Here is a 26,928-nt window from a genome sequence, read left to right on the forward strand (position 1 = left end):
ATTCCTGTTCTCATTTCAAATGGGTTCTAATATGCACACAGAGCTGATAAGTATACATTTAGGAGACTTTCTGATTCATGTGCTTTTTTGTTGCATGAATGGACTTGGGTCGTTCTTCTACTTTTAAATATTTTAGAAGTGATATGAGCTCATGAGATTTTTTTTTAAAGATCATGCAGGTCAGTTGTCTAAAGAGTAGTGTATGTTTATCCACTATCAATCTTCTGCAATGCAATTCAGTCAACCGTTGTCTTTTTAAACTTCCTGTTCATTTCCACATATTGTTTATCGTTGCACAAAATACGTTTACTTGTAATGTCAACCATATGCTCGATGTCCTGGCCAGGGGGCTGAATGTCAAGAATTTCTAAAGTACATTAAGGTTGGGTTGACTATTTTGATCAGGTCTTGCAACCATGATGAGAATTTTTTTAATAATTTACTAGCAAGTTTATATCTGGGATTTTGTGAGCAGTTCATGCATAATTAAATGTGTATTTTCTCTTCTTTTCATGCAAGTCATTGTAAACGCTGAGTCAGGGTGACTGAGGTGAAACTAAAAGATTGTATTCATTTTGTTTTGCTACTAGTTGTAATTTATGCATAAAATATCTGGTTTATTCTACAGAGACTTACCAGTTACATTTTTGTCCACTATAGCTGTGTCTCTGAGATCATACAGTACATGACACTATTTTTTACAACTGGTTCTTCCAGTTTCTTAACATGTAAATATTTGTATGAATGAACATAAAAATATTCAGCAATTGAGACATAAACTGAACAAATTTCACTGACATTTGACAAACGAGTCCCTTGATCAAGGGCAGTCAGTATGTGGTTTGGCCACCGGCTGATTTAAGAGCTACTGTGCGTCTCGTCCTCAACGACACCATATCTGCCAGATCTTGCTGTGAGATGTTATGACACCCTTCCACCAAGGTGCTTGCACATTCTCAAACAATATGTCTGGGGGGACACATGGTTACATGTGGTTTGGCACTGTCCTTATTAGACATTGCAGTTAATTGCTCTGGCCACATCTGTAGTCATCATGTGATCAAGGAGCCTGGGCTTCTTTATACCAGGTGTTTTTCAGAGTCTGTGGAAAAATCTCTTAAGTGTCCTAAGCTAACTCTGACCTCAAAGGACTTTAGATTTTTTTTTTCGACTGGATGTTTTTCCACAGTTGCATGTGCAAAAATAGTTTTTTATTCATTCATTTAATATACTGTATACTGAAAAAGATACATTTCTTTTTTTTTGCATCTCCAATATATATGTTTTTATTTTATTGATTTATGTTTATTATTCCAAAACACTAATTTATATAAAATGTCTGTATGCTAATAATTTTATTTAATCTCATGCTGCTTTATTTATTTTTATTCCAGCCGAGGCTTGACTGTAAAGGGCAGTTGTGACAGAGCACCACCAAAATATGAATCCAAAACATAGACCTCTATATAAATATGAATATATTGTATCTTAATTCATTATCTATATTAATTAATTTAAAATGTGTTTAGCATTCTACAAAAAAATATTTGCATCTAGGCAATTTTAGTCGTAAAGTGAGCAGGATATAGCTAAATTTAGCGATACTAATCCGGGCAGAGGGTGCCTGAGTCCTAGCCAGCTCTAGTGCCCCACAATTTTCCCAATGTAAATTTGTGGTGAACAATGGAACTGCAGCGTGCTTTAATTAGAGCATTTGGGCAGATTTTAGACGTAAACCTAGCTTTCTTTCTTACATAAACCTCGCTCCAGTCTAGACCAAGACGATATCAGCCTGCTTCAGATATGTGTGCATTAGTCTCCATCAGGTCAGTGACTAGTTGCCATCTCTGTTCTGCGAAGTAGCATATCAAATTAATGTATAAATCCATTGGTTTAAATTGTTTAGTTTTAGTCTTTTTTTACAGTCTATGGTTTAAACGTGCTTAGTTCTGCTTTGTTTATGTTTGTTCTGAGATTAGAATTGACTTTATTTCCTCACTTTACCTTCAAATCTTGTAATATTCTAAAACAACATTCTGAGGCAATAAATACTAAGGAAATGATATGCGTGTGTTGTGTGTAGCGCCAAGAGCGCCACCCTCAGGCTGAATAACACAAGGACACTAGACCTCTACCGTCTGCAAAGCTTACAAATTGTATAACTTAAACTAGCGCTAATAATCTGCCCTACCTAAATTTACAACCAGGAGCTGCTACTGGTCACTTCATTTTACTTTAGCCTGTAACCTGGAGTGCATTAAGAGCGTTATGGTGTCTTAACTAGATGTAGGATCCTGTGAGTTGCCTTTGGTGTCCTGCAGGGGGCGCGCTTGTTTGTTTGTGATTACTACTATCGAACGTGCTGCTGCAGAATGAGTGTGTGTGTTTGTGTGTGTGTGAAGGAATGAACCCGCAGTTCATCCACCGCTGCAGCAGATGTGCATCTCACCGCATCACTCAGGTTATCTATCTATCTATCTATCTATCTATCTATCTATCTATCTATCTATCTATCTATCTATCTATCTATCTATCTATCTATCTATCTATCTATCTATCTATCTATCTATCTATCTATCTATCTATCTATCTATATGCTTTTGTCTCTTCATTTTGTGTGTATGTGCACTCGATATTTATTTAATCAACTGAATATGTTGCTTGATATAAAAATATATATAAAAAATATAAAAAAATATAAAATATATTTGATATAAAATATAAAAAAAAAATGCATGGAAAACAAATAATTATTGCAGTATTTATGTTGGAAAAGTGACCATTAGATGTTTTATTCACTACCTGAAAAAAATCTTAATGAACTCTTACTTTGCATATGTGTTTATTTAGTGTTTTAGTGTCTTTGTGACAGCATAGGAATGTATGCTATCCGATTCAGGTAAGCAGCTTGTTTTGGTAGAGCGAGGACTGTGATTGGCTCATATCTGTGAGTGACAGCTGGTAAGCATCTGTATCTAACCCTGCCCATCCTCTCGCTGCTGCAGTATGTGAATGGACGCAGGCACAGCTGTAGCCAGCTCTGAGAAGCCAGAGAGTTCAGCTGCTGTCTCTGTACCCGTCACACCGGGTGCCATGGCAAAGGGGGAGAAAGCCCGGGTCACATCAGGGGATAAAGTCATGATGAAGCACTCTGAAAGTTCTTTCACCAAGCTACCACCACAGGTAAGGCAATGTGATGCTCACTTCTTCTTTTTCTCTGTGTTAAACTGTGAGTTATGTGCAAACTGCGGTGTCTTTTTTAAAATCAGCGTGCAATCTTAATTTATATAAATTACTGGTCAAGTCAAATTTAATATGAAATGACTGAATCAACCTGACTACTTTGGGTTGCACAGTTAATTTTTGAGTGTCAGGTTAAGGTAAAAATAACAGTATCAATTGCATTGTAAACTTTGGAGTTGAACACTCAGTAGGGGGGAACAGGTGCCAATATACGCATATTTTTGTTATGATACCAGTCTGAACGTTTCTGCATCTGTACGTTATGAAAGTAAAGTATGTGGAATGGCATGTTTTAATGAGCACATGGAATGTTTGTGTGGAATGGATGCTTTACTACCAACACACATAAGGCTGCTTAGGCGTAGCACAGGCTGACAGTTAAACCCACTAGTACATACTGCTGTAAAGACACAAACTGTATTTTTGAACTTGTATATTACAAGATTACATTTGAGTTTTACCATTGCACCAGTCAAAAAATCAGAACTGAATTCCTTTCACATGCCACAGACTGCAGTGTATTATCATCGGGGTTAGAAATAGATATAATGTGCATTGAAAGTAAAGGAAAAGCTTGTCCCTGTCATTATCACAATTGAGTGTTATTAATATTTGCCTTTTTTAGAGTTTTTGGAGAGATCACTATTAATTTTGATTTTCTTGAGAGGTTGCTTGCATGTTCCTTGACAAGTAAATGCAGTCAGACAGCAAATATTGGCATTTTATTCTATTCAAATTAAAGATAGCATAATATTTGTAGATAGAACTGGAAGGATGACCTTCATCCGTGGAGGAAAAAAAAATGTCAGGGATGATCTGTCAAGTGAAATAAAGTCTGTGCTGTTCTTCTGCGCTGACCCTGTGGTCGAGGGGAAAATGGCAGTCGTGTGTCAATAATGTATGGAAAACACACTAATGGAGCTCTTGTTCTCACGCACGCCATTACAAAAAGGAAAGACGGAGACTCTCATAGTGGAAGGTTAAAGATTTAAAGTGGAAATGGAAGGGGATTCACTTTTAGCATGGATTTTTTTTTTTTGGACATGTTAACGGTAATACCTTTGTTATACTGTAACTTAACCACAGTATTGTTTGAAATAGCTTGTAAATAATGATCATGTAGCTTGATGATGGTAATCATTTAGTAACATGGTATATATTAAAGTACCATAGTATTACCTTATACCGCTACAAAAGTAAAGGCTGCCTCAAGAAAATGGTATTGCTTTTCAAACTTTATGTGAGATTTACTATGGATTCACGAGATCACCAATGTTATTGTCTTGATAAAGAGCGATTATGTTACTGTGGTTAACTTGACTGTCTGGCATGTTTGTACAGACCAATGTACCAGTTATTTCATGCAGTCTGAATCTACTGAGACTCCATCAGAGAACATTTGCCTCAACAGTCATGAAAAAATGATTGCTACACTTGCGTGTCTGGGTTTTGCGAGCTTGATATTGTTTTTCGTACTCTTTGCACAAGAAAAACAAAATCGCATTCAGACTGGAGGTGAAAGTCCAGGGTCAATTTGACATTGCAAGTGTAATGATAAAATGCATTTTTTAAATCCCGCTGGGCATGAAGCCGTAAACCCTTCATTATATCATCCAGATTCATCCTCACGCAAACATACACAGGGAAAAGCAGCTTAGAGCAGCAACCCTGAGAAAGTAGGCTAAGCACAAAGAGTTTTAGTTCAGTTGAATCTCACAAACATCATGGAGTCATCATGGGTCCGGGTCACATTTCACCCAAAAAATCAGATGGAGAAAAAAAAAGGGACAATTCTTATGACTATTAAGCCTGTTTCCCCCTTAAAATATGTGCTTATTATCATGAAAATAATGACACTATATATATGTTTACCTGCTTGTTAACGCACATATCTAATCAGCCAATCACATGACAGCTACTCATAGCCATGGTCAAGACGATCTGCTGAAGTTGCAGAATGGGGAAGAAAGGCGATTTAAGCGACTTTAAACGTGATCTACTGGGGTTTTCACGCACAACCATCTCTAGGGTTTACAGAGAATGGTCTGAAAAAGAGAAAATCTCCAGTTAGAAGTTCTGTGGAGGGAAAATGTCTTGTTGATGCCAGAGGTCAGAGGAGAACGGCCGGACTGGATTGAGCTGATAGAAAGACAACAGTGACTCAAATAACCACACGTTACAACAAGAGTCTGCAGAAGAGCATCTCTGAACACACAACACATCCAACCTTGAAGCAGAGGAGCTACAGGAGCAGAAGACACACACCGGTGACACTCCTTCCAGATAAGAACAGGAAACTGAGGAAACAATTCAGCAATATTGGAAAATAGAAGATTGGAAAAACATAGCTTGATCTGATGGGTCTCGGTTTCTGCTGCGTCAATCAGATGGTCGGGTCAGAATTTGGTGTAAACAACATGAAAGCGTGGATCCATCCTGCCTTGTATCAGCGGTTCAGGCTGGTGCTGGTGTAATGGTGTGAGGATATTTTCTTGACATCAATTGAACATCGCTTAAACGCAACAGCCGACCTGAGTATTGTTGCTGACCATGTCCACCCCTTTATGACCACATATGTTCACATCTTCTGATGGCTATTTCCAGCAGGATAACACACCATGTCACAAAGCTCAAATCACCTCAAACTGGTTTCTTGAACATGACATTGAGTTCACTAAACAGTCACCAGATCTCAATCCAACACGTTTGGGATGTACTGGAACGGGAGAGTCATGTCATGGATGCGCAGCCGACAAATCTGCAGGAACTGCGTGATGCTATCGTGTCAATATGGACCAAAATCTCTGAAAGAAAAGAATAAGTTTCCTTCACATTGTTGAATCTATGCCACAAAGAATTAAGGCAGTTCTGAAGGCAAAAGGGGGTCCAACCCGGTACTACTGTAGCAATGTACCTAATAAAGTGGCCGGTGAGTGTATATATTAAAAGAATAATAATAGTTTTTAATTGAGATTTTGAGGTCAAATATGTCCCAAACGTGTTCTTGACAAGCTTTGTGAGACAAAATTCCAAAAGGAAAGTTTGGTCCACATGTCCACTGTATATTTACTCTGTCTTCCCACACTTCTGCTGCTATCATGCTTTTGCTGTTTTCAATCTGTGAGGAAGTCAGATACAGTATTTTGTGTCTCAACTCGAAGTCTCAACAACTTCCTGTTTGTGTCTATCATGATAACAGCAACGAAAATAAACTTTGTGAGAATTCGAGCGATCCATGATGATATAGTGTTGTGAATGGTCTCCTGGGTGTGTTGCGAAGTGGTTGTCTACCAATCCAAGTCAATAGATCCCACAATAAGATTCTCTGAGTCCCTTGTTCAATGTACACTTCCGTTCAAAAGTTTGAGGTGGGTACGATTTTTTTTTTTATTTGTTTGTTTTAAAAGACATTAATACTTTTATTTAGCAAGGATGAAATTGATCAAAAGTTACAGTAAAGACTTTTATATTGTTACAAAAAAGTATATTCTTTTATAATATAATATATTCTATTATAATTTAAAATGATAATTTTATAATATAATAATTGTATTTCAAATAAATGCTGAATAAAAACATCATGTTTTCAACATGAATAATAATAAGAAATGTTTCCTGCGCAGGATATCAGCATATCAGAATGATTTCTGTAGGATCGTGTGACACTGAAGACTGGAGTAATGATGCTGAAAATTCAGCTTTGCATCACAGAAATCATCTATTTGAAAATATATTTAAAATTGAAAACAGCAATTTTAAATTGCAATAGTAGGCTACTTTACAGTATTATTGTTTTTACTTTATTTCTGATCCAATGCAGCTGCCGATAAGGGATTTGTGCTAAAAACCTTACAATGACCCCAAACTTTTAAACGGCAGTGAAAGTCTGATTTTCTTTCTGCAATTTTTTTAACATCTGACTGCTGAAAATCATCCAATTGTTTCAAAAAGTATTAACATACCTCATGCAAGTATTTTTGTCTGGTTTTCCATAAAAAAATATACAAGTATTTAGTGCTGCCAAATCGATTAATAGCGATTAATCTCATCTAACATAAAAGTTTATATATATATATATATATATATATATATAAACTTTTATGTTAGATGAGATTAATCGCGATTAATCAATATATATATATATTATATATAGATAAATATATAGGCTATATATTTTTATTATTATTATAAAAGCATTTTTATTGCAAATTACAAACTTTTATTATACACGTATATTTACAAGTGAGGTTTATGCTTTAAAACAAGGGGGGGAAGCCATTTGCCAATGTGTTAAAAATAAGCCATTTAAAAAAAAAAGGTTTTTATTTTATTTTGTACAATTCTGCTTCTCAATCATATTAGTTTTAAGAGTGTTGAGATTCTTATCAGAAAACTCTTACTTTTCCTCTTTTAGAGGCATAATTGTTGTTCAGTAGCATCAGAATTTAGATTAAATAGACTTGGGTGAACTCTCTGATCTTTTGATTTTCTTGCCTGAGTGATAATCCGAATAATTACATTTTAACCTCCTAAATTGTGATTTTAGAAGTCATTCATCTTTTTTTCATCATGGTGAAGTTTAGAACGTGAGGGGGAAATTCAGTGAGTTAATTACAGCGTCGTTTGAAGAGCGATCGGTCCTGCCCTCTGTGGTTGTGTTTTTTGCGAGGGTACCCAGAGTGCACGTTGGCTTGGAGACGCCAAACACCGGCTTTGATTGAGCGGATGAATGAGTTAACAACTCAAAGAGGAGTGTTTGACTTCTGTAGTATTTTCAGCACCAAATGTCTGTCTGACTGTCTCCAAGATCTCTCTCATAAATATATGGCTCTAAGCGGCGGTTTGACTTCCCTTTTATGTGTTGAAAGGATCTCCCCTCCGTTTTCTACTCACACACCGCACATATGCAGACACACACACACACACACACACCCTCAAAAACACACATTTGCTCTGCCTTATCCACAGAGTTTTCCAAGGGATGAGTGTCCTTTTTAATGTGTGAAACACTTTACATTCAGAAAGCCACTCAAAACATATGCATTTCATTACGGTAAAGAGAAGTCACTCACTACACCTGTGTTGCGTCCATTGTGTCATTGCCGGGTTTCTTTTGAATGGCAAGTGCAATTAAGAAATGTGCTTCCATTTTAAAGGAATAGTTCCACTAAAAATTAAAGTTTTATCATTTACCGTATTTTCCGGACTATACGTCGCTCCGGACGAGTCTGGAATATAGTAAGTCGCATCAGTCAAAAAAATGCGTCATGAAGAGGAAAAAAAAACATATACGTCGCACTGGACTATAAGTCGTATTTAGAAATGTATTTCACCAAATCCAAGACCAAGAACAGACATTTAATCTGGAAAGGCAAGTTCTTCAACTACACAATAGCACACAGAACAACAGGCTGAATAGGTGTCCGGCATGTTAACGTAACACATTAATAGTTATTCAGCTACACAATAGCATAAATAACATATACCTGGGAGGCTGAATAGGCTAAATTAACATTAGCCAGCGAGTCTAACAAGTAAGTTACCGGTAAGCAAGTTCACCAAGCTCCCGTGATCTCATTCCACAACACTGAATCCCACATATACATCTATGCCTCAATCCATTGAATTCTTCCTCTGTGTCGCTTCTGAACAACTCCGCCAACTAGAGCGTCCTCTCGCGGCTGTAGACGGTAATGTTTTCTCTTGGTTAATCTCAGGCCATGTCCACACGGACACGGGTATTTTTATAACCGGAGTTTTTCCTCCTGCGTTTTTGAAAAAATCTCCGTCTACATGAAAACGCAAAAACACGCTATCAAGCGCCGTCAAGAGCATTCCACACCAGCAGGCGGCGATATAACCCTAACCGTAAAGCCACGTTGGCCAATCAGAAGCCGTCAGCGGCGCACAATCTGACGTCAAACACAGCAGATTATGGCGCACACTTTGACGTCGCAAGGCAAAAACTCCGGTTTTACTGTCCACACGACAACACTGCAACCGGCGTTTCTGAAAATCCTCACCCTGGCAGGGGTTTTCAAAAATGTTCGGTTTCAGTGACCTGACACTGCGTTTCCGTGTGGACGAACGGGCGAACCGCGTAAAAAAAGTCACGGTTATAAAAATACCCGTGTTCGTGTGGACAAGGCCTCAGTCAGTATGAATCAATTTTGATATACAAGTCGCACCTGACTATAAGTCGCAGGACCAGTCAAACAATGAAAAAAAGTGTGACTTATAGTCCGGAAAATACGGTATTCACTCTCATGTCGTCCCAAATCTGTTTATTTTCAACTTTAGAGAACATTCAAAAGTAACGTTTCCATATTGTTCTCAAAAAACGTTACATTTACATGTAATCATTTAGAAGATGCTTTTATCCAAAGCGACAAATGAGGAGAGCAATAGAAGCATTTAAACCAACAATAGGGAAACTATGTGCAGATCTGTGACTAGTCTCAGTTAGAACGTTAACGTTCACATACATAACCAAGAAAAAAGGTTTTTAAAATGTTTAAAAAACTGGATGTTTTCAATGTTCAGCGAACATTCATTTAACTTATTTTCATAACCCAATGGGAATGGTAGCACAACAAGAACATATTTTTGTTGCATGCGACAGTAAAAAAACAAACATCAAGCTAGCTAAAAACTAATGGTAATATTCTTCCAAGTTTTCAGACATTTTCTTTAACCCTAAGAAACAACACTTTATAGGCTACTGTGTAATGCAAAATATGGGGAAATGTTTACAGACACTTTTTATTTACAGAATTTTTGACCTTCTTTAAAGAACTATATAGCAACTTAAGAAATATATACAGAAAAAAAAATCATTCCCTAAAAAGAAGCTTTGAAGAAGCTTTATTTTAAGGGTGTTCTCTGTGATCAAACATCCCGTCACTCACAGCAGTGGAAGCATCTGGATTAAATATGTCCTGTGGTTTCGGGACTGAGGGTCCTTCAAACTATCCCACCCACGTAATGGAGAAAAGAGAAACTCTGAACCGACAGCACAAAGACAGATGCTGTGATTATCACCTAAAAACCTCAATAAAAGAACTCCTAGAACCTCTAATCAAGTACCGACTACATCAAATCGAGAAAAATTACTTTGAAGAAATTAAAAAATGAAAAGGTGAAAACACCATTATATAATTCACAGCACATTATTTGTGAGATTTAACTATTTGCATGTTTATGGTGGTTTTTATGGCTCTGCAGCTAAGGTGGAACACACACACACACACACAAATTATATTATTGAGACAGAGAGAGAGAGAGAGAGAGAGAGAGAGAGAGAGAGAGAGAGAGAGAGAGAGAGAGAGAGAGAGAGAGAGTGTCAACATCAAAGAGAATGATAAAAAAATTACTGAATAAAAAAAGAAATATTTGAAATTGAAACTTGCAATGGCACAGTAATGGAATCAGCTTCCAAATGTAACCTTAGAAACACAAGATGGTTTTGTACTCTCCAAAAAAACAGTGTTTGTGATGGTTGCATCTAATTTTCTGACCCCAAGACTTTTTTTCTCTCAGACTCATCTGGATCAGAAACTCACTGTTTGTAGCAAACTATGTTTCGCCATCGGAGGGGCGCCGAATCAGGTCGCCGGGAGCGCAACAGCATTCTTCCTTCAGATATATCTACTTGACATTGCACAGGTGAGATCTTGGAATTTTAATCAAATATGAAGCCACACTGTGAAAATAAATGGAGAACTTAAAAATCCAAGGCAACTTGAGTTCTCTCAACTCTTTTTTTTTTTGGTCAATTTTTATTTTATTTTATTTGTTCATTCTCTAAATGCAAAATGCCTCATTCAGCCAATAAATTTGTCAAGACAACAACAGATTTTCATTTTCATTTAATAACAAAATAAATGTGTTGTTATAATAGCCAGTATATGGTCTTATAGGATACTTAGCATGTTTAGTGAACTATGTTGGATGATTGTTTTTCTTCACAAAGATAGAAAAGCAAAGATATCCAAAATATAGTTTTAAATGGTTGAACATACTGTAGGCCTCAACACTTGACACAGAAACCTCACAAACGGTGGCAATCAATATATGGAAAATTATGCGGGAAAAAATCTATAACAGTAAACACCTAATTTATTCAGAGTGCAATGCATGCTGGGAACTCACAAATGTTTAACATTTCAGCAATATGAAATTTTGTTGGTCTGACATGGGTTTTTATGTCATTTCAAGAAAATTACATTTCTTTGTCTTTGAGACTCGGAAGGTTTCGGAAACTGTAAAATAAGTAGCTGTTTTTTTACTGTGATATAATTCTTGAGGATATGATTTTAATAGAGCATATTAATCACAGAATAGCACCCTATTAATTATTTGATGAATTGAGCCAAAAATAATTCAACCTGTGTTAATGATTCTGTTTGCAAGAACCATAAAGGATGAATAACACATAAGGATTGATGGTATTTATTAATGTAGGCCTAGAGGTTCACTTTCTCTTCTCCTGACAGATTAACCCGTTCCAGGCCTCCATGGTGTTGTTCGTCGGTAAGGCTTGGGGGGCAGTGACTGACCCCATTGTGGGATTCTTCATTACTAAGAGTAAATGGACAAAGATTGGACGACTCATGCCATGGTGAGTGGCGTTTGGGAACTGGTGAATGAAGCAGTGTGTTTGAAAGTGCACCTATTGTTTTTCTCATACTAAAGGCATGTCATTCATGTTCAATAATTGTATGTATTGCTTCCTGATGAGAAAGGCATAAATATTCAAATATTAACATAGAAAATCAGAGCAAGTCTGCAGATTTTCAGCAGTCAAGAGGTTTTTTTTACAGAAAATAATGGGCATAGAATCCGATTTGTAGCATCCAGTTGAAGAATTTCAAACATGTTTGATATTTTGAGCCAATTTAGAACACACATACAGTAGTTTTCAATAGAGAGCATTAGTGCCCGTCCACTCTTTCAGCGGCACTGGTTTCGGAAATATTTTTCCATAAATTTTTTTCTCATATGGATTTTAAAATAAGTCTTTGTTAAATCATTGTAAGCCATGAACCAAGCCAACCAGAGGTGAATCATAACATTATAAACTTTGATTTAAAGCAAAAATGTTTTCGAAAATTGGACAACAAAAAGAAAGATACAAGACTATGTAGGCTACTCAACGGCTTTAGTGAGGGAAAGAACTACAATCCCATGAAGCATTGCAAACAGCATAATCGAATTAAAAACGATGGAGAAATATAAAACTACTCATTTACAAATGTTGATTTTATATATATATATATATATATATATATATATATATATATATATATATATATATATATATATATATATATATATATAAAAATCTACACATTTTAGATCGTCGTTCACAGTGCTTTATGGGAGTGGGCGGAGCTAAATAGCTCTTTTTGCTTATTTTGCTCTTTTCGACTCTCTGATTGGTGGAATTTTTTGCAACGCATGTCGTTTTTCACCACAAATTGCAGTTAAACATGATTATTTTAAAAAATAAGCTGAAATAATGCAGGCTGATGGCTTCAAAAAAGCAAATAGCATAGATTAGCAACCTACAGTAGGGCAGTCTTTAAAGTTTAAGTTATTACTAAAAAACAATTATCCTATGGAGAAAATTAATGGAGAAGATACTTCCGGAACCCTTGCACTTACAAAATCAGCAAATGCATGATGCCTAGTGTTTTAATATCTGTTCAGATGTTGCGCAGTGTATTCCTGCCTTTAGTTCAGGATTTAGTCAAAATAGCACTAGCCCATATTCTAACAAATTACATCTAAGCAAGTAACACACAGGTTTCTGAAGGTTGAAGGCTTCTTAAAATGGGCTTGTGGACGTCTCAGGAGATTAAAGTGACGACATGCCCAAGATGTGAGTGCCTGACAGGAAGTTCTGATTACACTCTGATGTGACATCATGGTGTCTGGGAGGAAGTAGTTAGGGTTTGTTTTCAGAGAATCACTGCAGAACATCTCAGCCATGCCCATGTGGGCCTTCTGGTGTGTCTCAGTGTTTATTATGCTAAAGCCGTGCCAACACAAAGACAATATGTTGATTTACAGATTCTACATTCTCTTTTAAAAGGGGGAATTCTGCTATATTACTCATCCTATCGGCATCACGCTTGAAATTTCTACTCTGAGGCTTCTTTTGTTTTTAGTTACGTAATCAGTGACATTCTCAAAGCACAGGTTGTTGACCTCTTTTAACTCTCATGCTAATGTTTTGGAAGCTCAGTGCAGCTCTTAACGTTTATCGGACACTTAAATCTAAATCTCTTTCTTTGACGTTCAAAGAAATTATGTAATACCACAAAAATATAAAGTCTGTTCCAGAAACAGGGAAGTTGTGAGTAAGCTGATTTATAGAAAAAAAAGCTTATTTTTTAACATTATTTGAATGCATTTTTTTGGGTAACACTTTCGTTCATTAAAAAGTATTAACAAATATTAGGCTATATTATAATTCTTAACACATCAGTAGCCTATTTCTTTATTTGTTTATTTTATCATTCTATTATAATGTATCATGTTGTATCTTTTTTTGTGGGTTGTACAGTGTACAGTTTTATTTATTTTTCTGGAAAGATATATTTTAATGTTTAACACATAGATCAGTATACCATACATTTACAATTTTATGAACTTGTATCGTTTTATTATATATTTTTCATGTTTTATTGTTCTTTTTGTGTGTACAGTCCCAGAGTTAAACCACATTTTAAAAAATTAAGATATATATTTACTTAATTTTTCTTTTGCACTCTATTTTTAAGTAAATTTCATGGAATTAATATGGAATATGGAAAAATATGGAATTAAGTAAAAACTGCTTAACTAAGTTATGTAAAATTATCAAGGACTCAGACAGCAACATAGTGTTGTCCCAGATCCGGCCCACATCTGGTATGCGTTGAATCCACATGTACAGATGTGGCCCGCATCTGGTCCGACACTATATGTTGCTGTCTGGGAATAAATCAATTTAACTTGGCCAGTTAGTCTTTGTTTCTACAATTTTTGCCCCAGTGAATGAATCACAGTATTAAAAAGTTCAGTAGGTTTTAGTTAATTTTATAACTTTGATACTTACTCAAAGCACCATTGTAAACATAACAAACAATTCCAAATAAAATATACTTAAAAGTTCAAGCTTTAATTTCTACTATCTTGAATCGAGTAATAATACAATGTACTTTTTTTTTCCCTTCAATGTAGAAATTACATTCGTTTTTTTCTGTAGTATTTACTTCAACACAGAATCATTTTTATCAGTAAATTTTAACTAGTTGTCTTAGGCTTTTTTCCCTCAGGTTACTTTGCTCCCAGAGTTAAAATATCAGGTCATCTCACATTCACATTCAGCACCTTACATAGTCGAGTCAAGTCACCTTCATTTATATAGCGCTTTTAACAATAAAGATTGTTTCAAAGCAGCTTTACAGTGATAATTGGAATTAAAGTAACAGAGATTGTTTTGGCTTTACAGCAGCTCTAGAATAAAGTTATTGTCCAGCTAAAGTAGATTCACTTCCGTTACAAAGATCATTAGTTATTAAAGGAGTGGTAAAATGCCCTTTTCACAAGATGTAAAATAAATCTCTGATGTCCCCAGAGTGTGTGTGTGTGAAGTTTTAGCACAAAATACCCCACATATATTATTATATAGCATGTTAAAGTTGTCACTTTTATGAGGGTTTGCAAAAACGCATTGTTTTGTGTCTGGCCTTTTAAATGCAAATGAGCGTGTGTGTGCGATTACCTCACGCAGACACACTACAATGAGTCAGACAAAGATTGAGAGACTCCAGAAGAAGTGACAACATGTAGAAGTTTTACAGATTCTAGAAACGTGAATTTTAAATGAAAGTTTGGTATCAAAGAGCACACCCAGGTTCCGTACCGTCTGGCTCTCTCCAGTCACATGAACCGTCTATCCTGCTCTCTCTCTCTCTCTCTCCTGTACGGTGGCTCCTTTGTGTGGCCGAACAATCAGCAGGGCACACAGAAGTTGCTCCACACTGCAGTAGTGGCATCTGGACTGTGCCAGAATTGGCCACTCTCTTTACCTCCCTGTTCTCTGTTGCTTGTTTGCTCACAGTTGTTTATCCTCTGTGAAAGTGAAAAGCAGTGTGGCACAGAGGTCAGTGTGTCCAGGGTAAACTGCTTAGAAAGTACCTGACCAAACATCGAGGTTTTCTTTACAGGAACAGGGTTGTGATAGTTCTAGAGTTGACAAGGTCACGCAATTTAGTATGAAAGCCAACAACCTGAATTCAGCATTCAGCAAACGGTTGCGTACTGTGGGACAAGTCTCGCTCCTGCGTCAAAGGGAGATATGGGAAACAGGGCTATGGACTGTGACTAAAATGCAACAAAAACAAAATCTAGTTGTGAAAGCTTTGTGTGCGTCCATTTGCGGTTTCGCCAGATTTTTTTCTCGTTAGTGTGTGCCAATGTGTCCTGCACACAACAATGAACAGCGTGAGCAATGATGTTTGATTTTATGGAAATTGACTCTGTAAACTGGTTCTTTTTAATGAACCATGAAAATAAATAAAACAACAATCTATCTATCTATCTATCTATCTATCTATCTATCTATCTATCTATCTATCTATCTATCTATCTATCTATCTATCTATCTATCTATCTATCTATCTATCTATCTATCTATCTATCTATCTATCGATTAACAAGTAAGGTTTAATGACAAACACATTTAATGATTACATGTAAAGGCATTTCAATGTTTTGGCCAAACATTCATATCTGCATACTTTCTTTACGTAAAGTATATTTCTTGTACGCCTTTGCCACAAGAATCCATGGATAGATTGCACTTTTAAAAAATCTACAAAAGTGTAGAATATATAATTTAGCTGGTATATGGGGATAAATTGCTGAGAAAAGGCACATTCAGCTGTAGTATTTGAAATCCTCTCAACCCGCAGCTGACGGCCTCTCCCATAATGGTATGCAAGACTTGTATCAGTATGAATTATATATGGCCAACACATTTTCCACGTCCTGCTTCACTCTGTGAAGACGACTTGGTCGGAATAAGACTGTCAGTGTGCGATTCACTGTTTTAGATGATCTCCATTCCTTCAGTCTGCTGTAGCGTCCATACAAACAGAGACAACATTGATACACAGATACACAAATCTGCTATAAATGTGCACTGTAGCTTTAAGATGATACTCAAGCAGCCCTTGGTAGGTTATTTTGATTAGTTCATAAGCTAAAATGGGAGATCAACCACAGGACATTCATTGAAGACAATGTTATTTTGCAAATTTAGCAATGTTATTTAGTTAATTTTCCTTTCTAGCACTTCCTGTGACCAGATGACTTTTGCCCAAAATATTGTCCCAAAAACATTTGTTTGCTTGTTTGTTTGTTTTCACATTCTCAATCATGTGCATACTGATAATCATACTCAGATGATCTCATTTATCTATCAGTTGAATTTTTACACTTAATTGCATTAAGACTTGTGTGTCCTTTTCTCCTCCAGGATGGTGGGCTGCACTCCATTTGTGGTGGTCTCTTACTTCTACCTTTGGTTTGTCCCACCTTTTACCAATGGGAGGTTCATCTGGTATCTGGGCTTTTACTGTCTCTACCAAACTCTCATCACAGTAAGTATCCAGCATATTTGCTCTGATGTTCTTAAAGTTGTACTATCATTTAATGGTAAATAATCATTTACAGATTAACAAGACTTTAAAATAAAAATCCTTCTGACCCCAAACTATTGAAAGGTAGTGTATCTGATGCAGTGTTGCTTCTCAAGTAAATTTAATCTTGCTATAAATGCTTGTCAACAAAATTGAGTGTGGTTATAGCCCAGCCTGTTTGATCTCTCCATGGAGTTTTCCATGATTTATTTGTGTTTCTATCCTTTGTTACTATGGCTTGGCTCATTCTGTCCTCCGTAAAAACCCGCCAATACGCGCAGGAGTGGGGAAGCCGTTCTGACCACATCGGTCTACGCTGTAATGAAAAGTCATTCTAACTACTTGATAAATACATGGTACAATCTGCCCGAAACCACCAGAGAGGATAAATGCTGCTTTCCTCTTTTAGCGTTCTTCATTGTCTGTAAGCACAAAGCTGAGAAGCACCAGCTGCTGTTAGTGTGCATGTATAAGATTGTAGTACCGGTAGTTTACATGATTCTAATTAGTCCGTTTTTCATAATTAAGCTTTGGTTCATGTTTAAATAAACAAAAATCTTCCAGCTACCCAGAATCAAAACCCTTAATGGAAGTCAATATGGGGAACTCTTAAGAAACAGGAGCACCGCTGGAGAAGCACTCTGTAGTTAGGTTTATTTTGGTAGCCGTTTGGGCCGTTGGTCTGCCGCAGTGCTGACTTGGCTTTCGTGAGAATTAGAAAAGCTATAGCTGACAGTAGTGCACACTTATAGTAAGCATGCAATGCAATATGTAAGCAAGTTCAAGGAAGGTTTGCTGTACTTTGATAAATATTGATTTTGTACCGCACATTTATAAGTACTGTAGCCTACACAGAACATGTTGTTCTTAAAATGAATAGCTTTGATTTATGAGTTTTTTTAAAAATGATATACAACATCATATAAATGGGGAAGATGAGTGGTTATGAAACCACTGATAAATGTACATGCTCTAAATTTTGGATCACTCATCATTTTGCTTGCCTTTTTTTAGATCATCACTTATGAGAGCGTACAGAACGCTCCATAATAATAAACATAAAGCTTCCAATTAGAACTAAAAATAATTGTATTGCCTGAACCATAGGTGGTCCTATTAAACCTCCATGAGAACTTTTGATTATCTGGTTCTTTATAAAAACCATAATGTCCTGCTGCTTTAAAAAACCTAGAAACCAAAACCTAGTCTGAAGAAGCTATTATATAATACAGCAGAAATTGATTCTTTGCTTAACCTAAAGCGCAGCAAAAACTTTTAGGAAAGTCTACACTAAATAATTAGTTTATTCACCGGTTTAATATTGAGATTTTTTCACATTAAGCGCATATTTATTAAAATGTATTTCATTATTTTGTGCAATAATGTATTGCATTTTCAATGTCCAATGTTCAGTTTCCATCTTAATCACTGTTTGTCTTGTATTTTATTCTTAATCTTTCTTGCAGTGTTTCCATGTGCCTTATTCCGCCCTGACCATGTTCTTGAGCACCGACCAGCGAGAGAGAGACTCTGCTACAGCTTACCGTAAGCTTACAGTTACACAGACAACATTGTTCATCTTTAAACCCATGCTTGGATTTGCTCTAGAATATTAACATCTGATTCCATTGTGCTCCAATAATCCTAAAATAAATGCTTCCCAAGTGCTTATGTTGAGAACTGCGTATGTTTGAATATAAATAATGATTTAACACTTTTCTGCATGCATATTATGTGCAGGTATGACGGTGGAGGTGCTTGGGACGCTGGTCGGTGCCGCCATTCAGGGTCAGATTGTGGCGAGCGCACACACTCTGAAGCACTGTCCGCATCGCAACCTGACGACGGGTCACCTGGCAAACAGCAGTGGCACAGAGATCATCAGATCCCGGGCGCTATCACAGGACTTCCTGTTTCATGCTGTACGTGTCACAGTCACAGTTGTTTAAAACTCACCTAAAAGTGTACCAGTGAACCACGGCACTTAAAGGAACAGTTCACCCAAAAATTATAATTAGCCCATAATTTACTCACTCTCAAGCCATCCTAGGTGTCTTATTTCAGCCAAACACAATCTGAGTTATATAAAAAAAATATCCTGGCTCTTCCCAGCTTTATAATGGGAGTAAATAGAGCCTGAGATTTTGAAGCTCCAAAAAAGCGCATCCATCCATCATAAGATTAATCTATACGTTAATCAATTTCTTTTGAAGCGAAGCGATGGGTTTTTGTAAGACATTTTTTCAAAATAAGGCTTTTTAAGTTTTAAAAAGATTTAAAACTTTATAAACTATAATCACTGGCTTCTAGGAATGACTCGAGAGTCGAGTTCAGGCGGACTATTCCATATATTTATTCATTACAACATTTGTTGATATATTCAAATATAATATAATGTAATATGCTTTGATATTGTATATGCAGTTGGGGAAAAAATTATTTCCCCCTGAAATCATCAATCATCATTTCATCCAACCATAAACCCTTCAAACTTAATTAGGTATGGATTTCTAGAGCTTGACCTTCAGAGGATCAATTTATATTCATCAGAGTCCTCAGAATCAATCAATTAATGTGCTTGTTTTTAGGGGATATATATATCTCTATTTTGAGCCGAGAGCCACTGAGCTCCATGTCAGTCGAAACCGACTTGTGAGTGAACCGACAGGCTTGGTTTGTGGATGTGGCTGAGGGTTCCAGAGTGGAAACCCATGATGGAGAACCATGAAGGCCCACAGCTATTTGGAGCTGGACTGCAGAGCGTCTCTCTGGTTAAAGCTCTCTGAGGCGGCCGGGCTAAATCCAACACGCACCGTGTCACTGCGCATTCTTCTGTGGCCGGGCCGAATGGAAGGGTGCGCCAACCGTCTCCTCTGAAACGGCTCTTTTGATCTGGAACAATAATGAAGTGCTTGCCGCGGTCCGTGGAAAAATAGCAAACAATCCTGAGGTTGTTTAGGGCAGAGCAGTTCCTGTTTGGGGGAAATAGATTGAAAAGTTCCTCTTTTCTGGGCTTGCACCTAATTTGAGCTCGCTAAAATTTTACAAGACCATACAGTACGAAGTCTGAAGCAGCCACTACACACAAATGAATATCATGGATTTGGAACATGACAACCATGTACTGGAATAAAGCTACAACCAAAGATTAAGATGTATTAAAGATAGAATGAAATGTGTTGAGAGACTTTTTGCAGGACTGTTTTCTCATGGTCTGCTTCTCTTTACAGAAGGAAGTGTACATGATCGCTGCCGGAGTGATCGGTGGGCTGTTTCTGGTTTGTACGGTGGTCATGTTTCTGGGAGTCAAAGAGAGAGATGGTGAGCATGTAATCATGTGGTATTCTTTTTGTTTTGTCATTGCATCCGGATGGAAAAGTTTGTTTAGTTCAACTTTTCCAATGATTTCCTGCCTTCTGTGGAATACAAGAGGAGATGCACACTGCTCTTTTCTATACAGTTTAAAGAGAGAGTTGTTGATCTCTGTTAAACACACCAAATCAGTAGTCCGTATGACTTTTCTGAAGATACACAATCATTCAAAAGTTTGAGTTTTGAGATTTTTTGTTGCTTGTGAAAGTTCTCTTAAGCTCACCAAAGCTGCATTCATTTGAGAAAAAATACAGCAAAAAAGTCAGATATTGTGAAAAATCATAACAATTTTAAATAACTTTTTTTTCTTCTAAATTCTAAAATCTAATTTTTTCCTGTGATGGCAAAGCTGAATTTTTAGCATCATTACTATCAATGTTGAAAACAGTTGAGAAGCTTAATATATTTATATTATTGTGAAATATTAATACAAAAAAAATATATATTTTTTTTATACAATACAACTTTTCTATTTAAATACAGTATATATTAAAATAATTTATTCCTGTGAGGGCAAAGCTGAATTTTCAGCATAATTACTTACATAATTACAGTCTTTAGTGTCACATGATCCTTCAGAAATCATTCTAATATGATGATTTGATGCTCGAGAAACATTTCTTGTTGCTATCCTTTTTAAAAACAATTGTACTGTTTTTTGGGGGGAAATCGTGATGCATTTTCTTTTTCAGGATTATTTTTGACGAATAGAAAGTAAAAAAAATTACATAATTTATTTAAAATAGAAATCTTTTGTATACATGTAAAGTCTTTACTGTCACTTATGATCAATTTAATGCACCCTTTTTTTGCATCCATATTGACCCCAAATTTTTGAAGAGTAGTGTGTATGACAGCTTTGTGTGAATTGAACAAAACAGACCAAAATCCATTCACTATTCAAATATGGCATACGCGTCCAGTTTGAATACATGCAAGTGCAAATTATATTTATAAATATAAATACACACGGTATATAAGTGAATTCTAACTTGCACACAAAGCTACCGAATGGAATCAGAAGACTGTTTTATTGCACTTTTATTTCTTAGCTTGAAAGTGTCTTTCACTCTTTAATTATATGGAAAACTGCAGCATAACTATTGTGTCTAAAATATATTTTTGCATCCCAGTGAAATACTTCTTCAGTGAACTTTTCCTTTAAATGTGTCATAATAGTGTCACACTGTACCTCAGAAAACATATCTAACTTGTGTTTTCTCCGTCTGCATTAGATCCCTATGCTACTAAAACAGACAAAGCCATTCCTTTCCATAAGGGCTTTGTTTTGGTCATGAAGCACGGGTCTTACCTCACTCTGACGGCAGCTTTCCTTTTCATATCTGTGGCCATCCAGGTAACACACTTTCCCTCCAGTATTTCATTCTACAGTAGTTTGTTCAGTTGTATGTAACTTAATTATTATATTTATTAGCAGCAGCATATACAGTTTCATCATGTTTGAAACTCTGAATACATTCCCAGAATGTATTTCTTAAAGGGATAGTTCACCCCCCAAAAAAATCTGTCATTATTTACTCGCACTCACGTCATTCCAAACCCGTGGGCTATTTGTCCGATGGAACACGAAAGTCAAAAACGTTCATCTTTGGGTGAGCTATCCCTTTAATCACAGTGTTTTGGGCTGGATTAATTAATGACATCATTATAACTGTATTATATGTCCATTTGCCGCTGTCTCCTTTTGCAGTTGATACAAAGTAACTTTGTGCTGTTCTGCACGTATGCGGTGGAGCTTCGAGATCACTTTCAGAACATTGTTTTGACAATTCTGGTGAGTAGTACCTGATAAAGACATGCAAAGCTGACACCACTATGAACTTTATTCAATAAACAGATATTGTTGAGGATGTCATATCCATTTCTATAGACCTGTCATCGGTTGTTTGTTTGTTGCTGACGTTGAAATGAAGACAAAGCTCTCTATACTTCTCTAATGTGTGTATCTTGGGTAGAATGACCATGTGACTGAATTTCTAAATCTCCCCAGATGTCAGCAGCAGTGAGTATCCCATTCTGGCAATGGTTCCTTGAGAAGTTCGGGAAGAAGACAGCAGCATTCTGCGGCATTACAGTAATTGTTACTTTATCTTTTCTTAATCAGTGATTTGGATGACTCTTTATTCAGTTATAAATTATCAAAGGATACTACCATGTCATAAACAGCAATTATTGTCTATTTTTTACTATATATAGTGTGTCATATAGCAATGTTTACTCTGAATGTGTCTGATAATAGTGGCCTAATCAAAATCAATAGTATTCTGCTGGTCATGTGATCTCAGAATTGCAGCCACCATGTTGTGAAACTAGTCTTATACTGAATAAATGGCCTTTTCTAGACCACTGACCACTGTTATGGCACAATTGGTCTAAAGGCACACCGGGGTAAAAGGCGCATTTGACTTAATTCTCTTTTAAACCACTAGATGGCACAACACAGCACTTTTCTTAAAGGGATAGTTCACTTTAAAATTAAAATTCTGTCATCATTTACTCACCCTCAAGTTGTTTCAAACCTGTATTAATTTATTTCTTCTGCTGAACACAAAGAAAGATATTTTGAAGAATGTCAGTAACCAAACAGTAGTCTGTACCCATTGACTTCCATAGTAGGAAAAAAAAATACTATGGAAGTCAATGGGTACAGACTACTGTTTGGTTACTGACATTCTTCAAAATATCTTTCTTTGTGTTCAGCAGAAGAAATAAATTAATACAGGTTTGAAACAACTTGAGGGTGAGTAAATGATGACAGAATTTTAATTTTAAAGTGAACTATCCCTTTAAAGTCCCTCTGTGGTGAAAATCAAGCTTTTAATGTTGCATATAAAGACAAACCATGTGTAAATTCATGAGTCATCATCATTGCTGAGTATTTTGTCCTTAAAACTGCAGTGAACCAAAGACAGTCTCAAAAACGCGCTTTGAAATCGCTGGTGTTTCTGACGTCACAAACTACCTTGTAACCAATCACCTCAACGAGTGGATATGAGCCGGTGTGAGTGAGTGGAGGCGGGGCTTATTTGCATATTCATAGAACCACGCATACTAAATGAGGCAAGGGTGTATAGTTACATTCAAGCTATTTTAAGGCATTAAAAACATATTTTCAAGGAAAAAACTTTTAAATATGTAATTTTGGTGATCAAAGATAAAATGATTTACTACAGGGGGACTTTAACATCCGCTTTTGATGATGCATGTGGAAAATTGTCCGAACTTTGATGCAATCGTGGGCAGCAGCGCAAAGTTGATTTTGCGCTAATTTTATCTAATATTTAATTTTTTTTTTTTTTAATGTTGTAGATTTTATAGCAAATGAGAATTGATAAAATGATTGTCTTTATTTTGAGACAAAGGTCTTGTTAACGATTTTAGTTTTGTTCAAGGTAATTAAAGCACCAGTTTTTTAATAACAGATGAATATGTAAAAGTATGGTATTTGGAATATTTTGCTTCTGCTGTTGAGGCTAAAGGCACAATTATTAACATGATAATAAACAGCCGGCTGACTTTTCCATTTGTTGACATGACATGGTTAGATTCAGATGGTAAATATATATTAAGTTGGGGGTGTCCACCTTAGAGATAATCACCATATTTATAATGAAACCATCATTTAAAATATGATATTAATGATATTAATCGTATCATATAATAAAATATAATATTTATTTGTTATAAAGATTTTTTTTCATTATTATGCGATCTCATTCAATGCTTTCCGAATCTTTTTTAAATAATTTTGTTTCTGTGTTTTTTTAAATCAACATATTTTAATGGCAATACATTTATTAAGCAAAAATGTATTCTTTTATTTATCAAAATAAACCAAAAAAAAGTACAAACTTTGCTAAAGGGGTTGTTTTGAACAAGTATTAACTTAGACATGATTAAAAACATAATATTTTAGCTAAAGTATTTGTATCTATCAATAGTTTATGCCTTTTGCCCCATGCTAGTTTTAGTTTTTTCCTCCACCTCATACATTTATAAGATTTTTAAACAAACAAACTGATTTATTTTCACACAAAATCTGTTGCTTCATCAATGTTCAATAAAAACATATTTTTCCATACACTATGGAAGTAGTGCCTTTAGCCCCGTTGTACTACGCTATATGACTGGAGCCATTTGAAAATGTTTATCAAATGCATTATACATTTCTGGGGGTTAAAAGCATACTCATTGCAACTTTAAAGGGTTTAATGCCTATGTTTCAAACTGTCATCCTTGCAGTGGATCATGCCGTTCACAGTGATGCTGGTGTTCATCCCTAATCTGATAGTGGCATATGTTGTGGCCGTATCGTCTGGGCTTAGTGTGGCTGCTTCTCTCCTGTTACCATGGTGAGTCTTCCAAACCGAAATATAATACTGCACAAACAATGCATAAACAAAAAATATGCATTCAATACTTTACGCATTATTCTGTGCTTTAAAACAAAAATCACAGAGTTTTTGCTGTGGCAATGAAAAAAAAAAGCAGCGGCAATGAAAAAAGCAGCATTTAGTTTGGTTTATGTCATGTATTTAAAGGGATAGTTCACCCAAAAATGAAAATCCTGTCATTATTTACTCGCCCTCAAGTTGTTCCCTTAGTAGACGAAGGGACGTAGACTATCACTACTTCCGTTTCATGCCGGGTTTAAAAGTTATCCATAAAGAACGTATTACAACTTTTACTTTACCCGGCCAAGCTTTAACCTTCATATATAGGTTTAATAACCAGTAATCTCCAAATAACAGGTTTCATGGCAGGGTCATGCTATTTTTTGGTTTTTAAAGATAGACTCTGCTTGATTGGAAAGGCCCCAAATGAGTAAATTGCCGTTTTTATGTGCCGTCTACAAAGAGGATTTGGCTTTATGGTACCAATGTCAATGTTTAATACGAGAGGATGAATGATGCCTCTGCCGTGTTGTGTTTCCTGTTGCTCAGGTCGATGTTACCAGATGTTGTGGATGACTTCAGACTGGCAAACCGCAACTCGAAGGGACACGAGGCGATCTTCTACTCCCTATATGCCTTCTTCACAAAGTTTGCTGCAGGCATTTCTCTTGGAGTGTCCACGCTCTGTCTACAGTGAGAGCGCTCTTTCATTACTCTGGAAATAACCATTCATGACAGACCACTGGTGTAAACACTGTAATATTAAGAATTTGATCTTTTTCTTTGCTCATTGACATTTGGAAACCAGTCAGTAAATGAGTAAATGAATGATCCCATGAAAGCTGACTGCACAGTTGTTTTTGTAGGTTTGCTGGTTATGACACAGGAGCGTGCAGACAGCCCCCTCCAGTGGTCTACACACTGAAACTGCTCATCGGCGCCGCCCCGGTGGCCTGTATCACCACAGGCCTCATGATCCTCATGGTGTACCCGATCAGCGAGGACGTCAGATTACGAAACAAACTCGCCCTGGAAGAGCTCAGGTGATGACCTTGTGTCACATTTCAGGCTTACATATAATCCATATATATTTAAGTATATCTATATATATATATATCTATATATATTATTACAAAAGTTTGGAGTCTGTATGTTTTTATTCAGCAAGGTCGCATTAAATTGGATCAAAAGTGACAGTAAAGACATTCATAATTGTACAAAAAATGTCATTTTCAAATAAATGCTGTTCTTTTAAACTTTCTATTCATCAGTTTCTGACATTTATAATAGTAGAACATATTGTTACTGTTATCAATGGTTCCCTGTTTATGAAAAGCAAAAATAAATAAGAGTACATAAAGCCTATATTTTTATCACAGTCCCCACTCAAATAAATATAAAGCAGCTTCATTGGAGAAAAAGAAAATATATATATTATATCATTTTTTTAACGATAATTCACAATATTAGTTTTTATTGTATTTTTGATTAAATAAATTTTTTTAAACTTTTGAACAGTAGTGTGTGTGTGTGTATATATATATATATATATACAGTATAAAGAAGCATTTTTATATTTTACAAATTATATTTTTTATTATTTTATATATCTATTATATTTGGCATAATATTATATATAATAAAATGTATATATGTCGTTTATTTTTCAGAAGCCAGAGCATTACCTGCAAATCTCTCAGAGTTGATCTGAACAGTGCGTAACGTCCTCAGACAGCGGATCCTGATATTCTAGCCCAGTGCTGGGATGAGTTGTGTTGGTGTATATTACACTGTGTGAGATTTATAATATGTTTTAATGTAAACATTTCAGTTTGTTTCTGTATTCAGTCTGTTTCTGTATTTTCACATGAACATATAGCCACATATATCTAATTTATACACATGACATGAATGGATTATATATCATTATATATATAAGGATTTCCTGAGGGAAAATATACTGATAATATATTAAGATGTTATAGTGATTATTCATATTTTTAATTGACTTGATTCCAGGATGAATAAAAAAATTGTGCTGGTTCACGTAGCTTCAGCATATTTCAATGATGCTTCAATAAAAAATAAAATATAGAATAATGACAATAAAAGAATTGAATATTAATTGGATGAATTAATCTAGTTTGTGTGTGTGTGTACAGTATGTTGTTTAAATGAGCCCAAAGAATCCTTTAGATTTACTA

At 35.8% G+C, this 26,928-nt stretch overlaps 1 protein-coding gene across 1 annotated transcript; it reads left to right on the plus strand.

Moving 5' to 3' along the window:
- Positions 1–2,341: 2,341 nt before the first annotated feature.
- On the plus strand, positions 2,342–26,860 carry mfsd2b (MFSD2 lysolipid transporter B, sphingolipid). Its single transcript, XM_079639007.1, has 15 exons — positions 2,342–2,461; positions 3,006–3,183; positions 10,783–10,908; positions 11,739–11,863; positions 16,775–16,898; positions 18,404–18,482; positions 18,678–18,859; positions 20,168–20,258; positions 21,545–21,666; positions 22,021–22,104; positions 22,321–22,404; positions 24,573–24,682; positions 25,274–25,417; positions 25,591–25,767; positions 26,395–26,860. The coding sequence occupies exons 2-15, from the start codon at positions 3,013–3,015 to the stop codon at positions 26,444–26,446; spliced, it is 1,671 nt and encodes a 556-aa protein (XP_079495133.1). The 5' UTR covers positions 2,342–2,461; positions 3,006–3,012; the 3' UTR covers positions 26,447–26,860.
- Positions 26,861–26,928: the final 68 nt, after the last annotated feature.

This window comes from Phoxinus phoxinus (assembly GCF_949152265.1).
Source record: "Phoxinus phoxinus genome assembly, chromosome: 16".
Classification (NCBI taxonomy): domain Eukaryota; kingdom Metazoa; phylum Chordata; class Actinopteri; order Cypriniformes; family Leuciscidae; genus Phoxinus; species Phoxinus phoxinus.

What these genes read in the sequence shown, in the direction of transcription:
- mfsd2b (XM_079639007.1), top strand. Translation starts at nt 3,013, where the DNA reads ATGGACGCAGGCACAGCTGTAGCCAGCTCTGAGAAGCCAGAGAGTTCA. An exon ending in ATTGGACGACTCATGCCATG is followed by an intron (nt 11,864 to 16,774) that starts GTGAGTGGCGTT and finishes TTTCTCCTCCAG; the next exon opens with GATGGTGGGCTGCACTCCAT. An exon ending in GCTTCTCTCCTGTTACCATG is followed by an intron (nt 24,683 to 25,273) that starts GTGAGTCTTCCA and finishes CCTGTTGCTCAG; the next exon opens with GTCGATGTTACCAGATGTTG.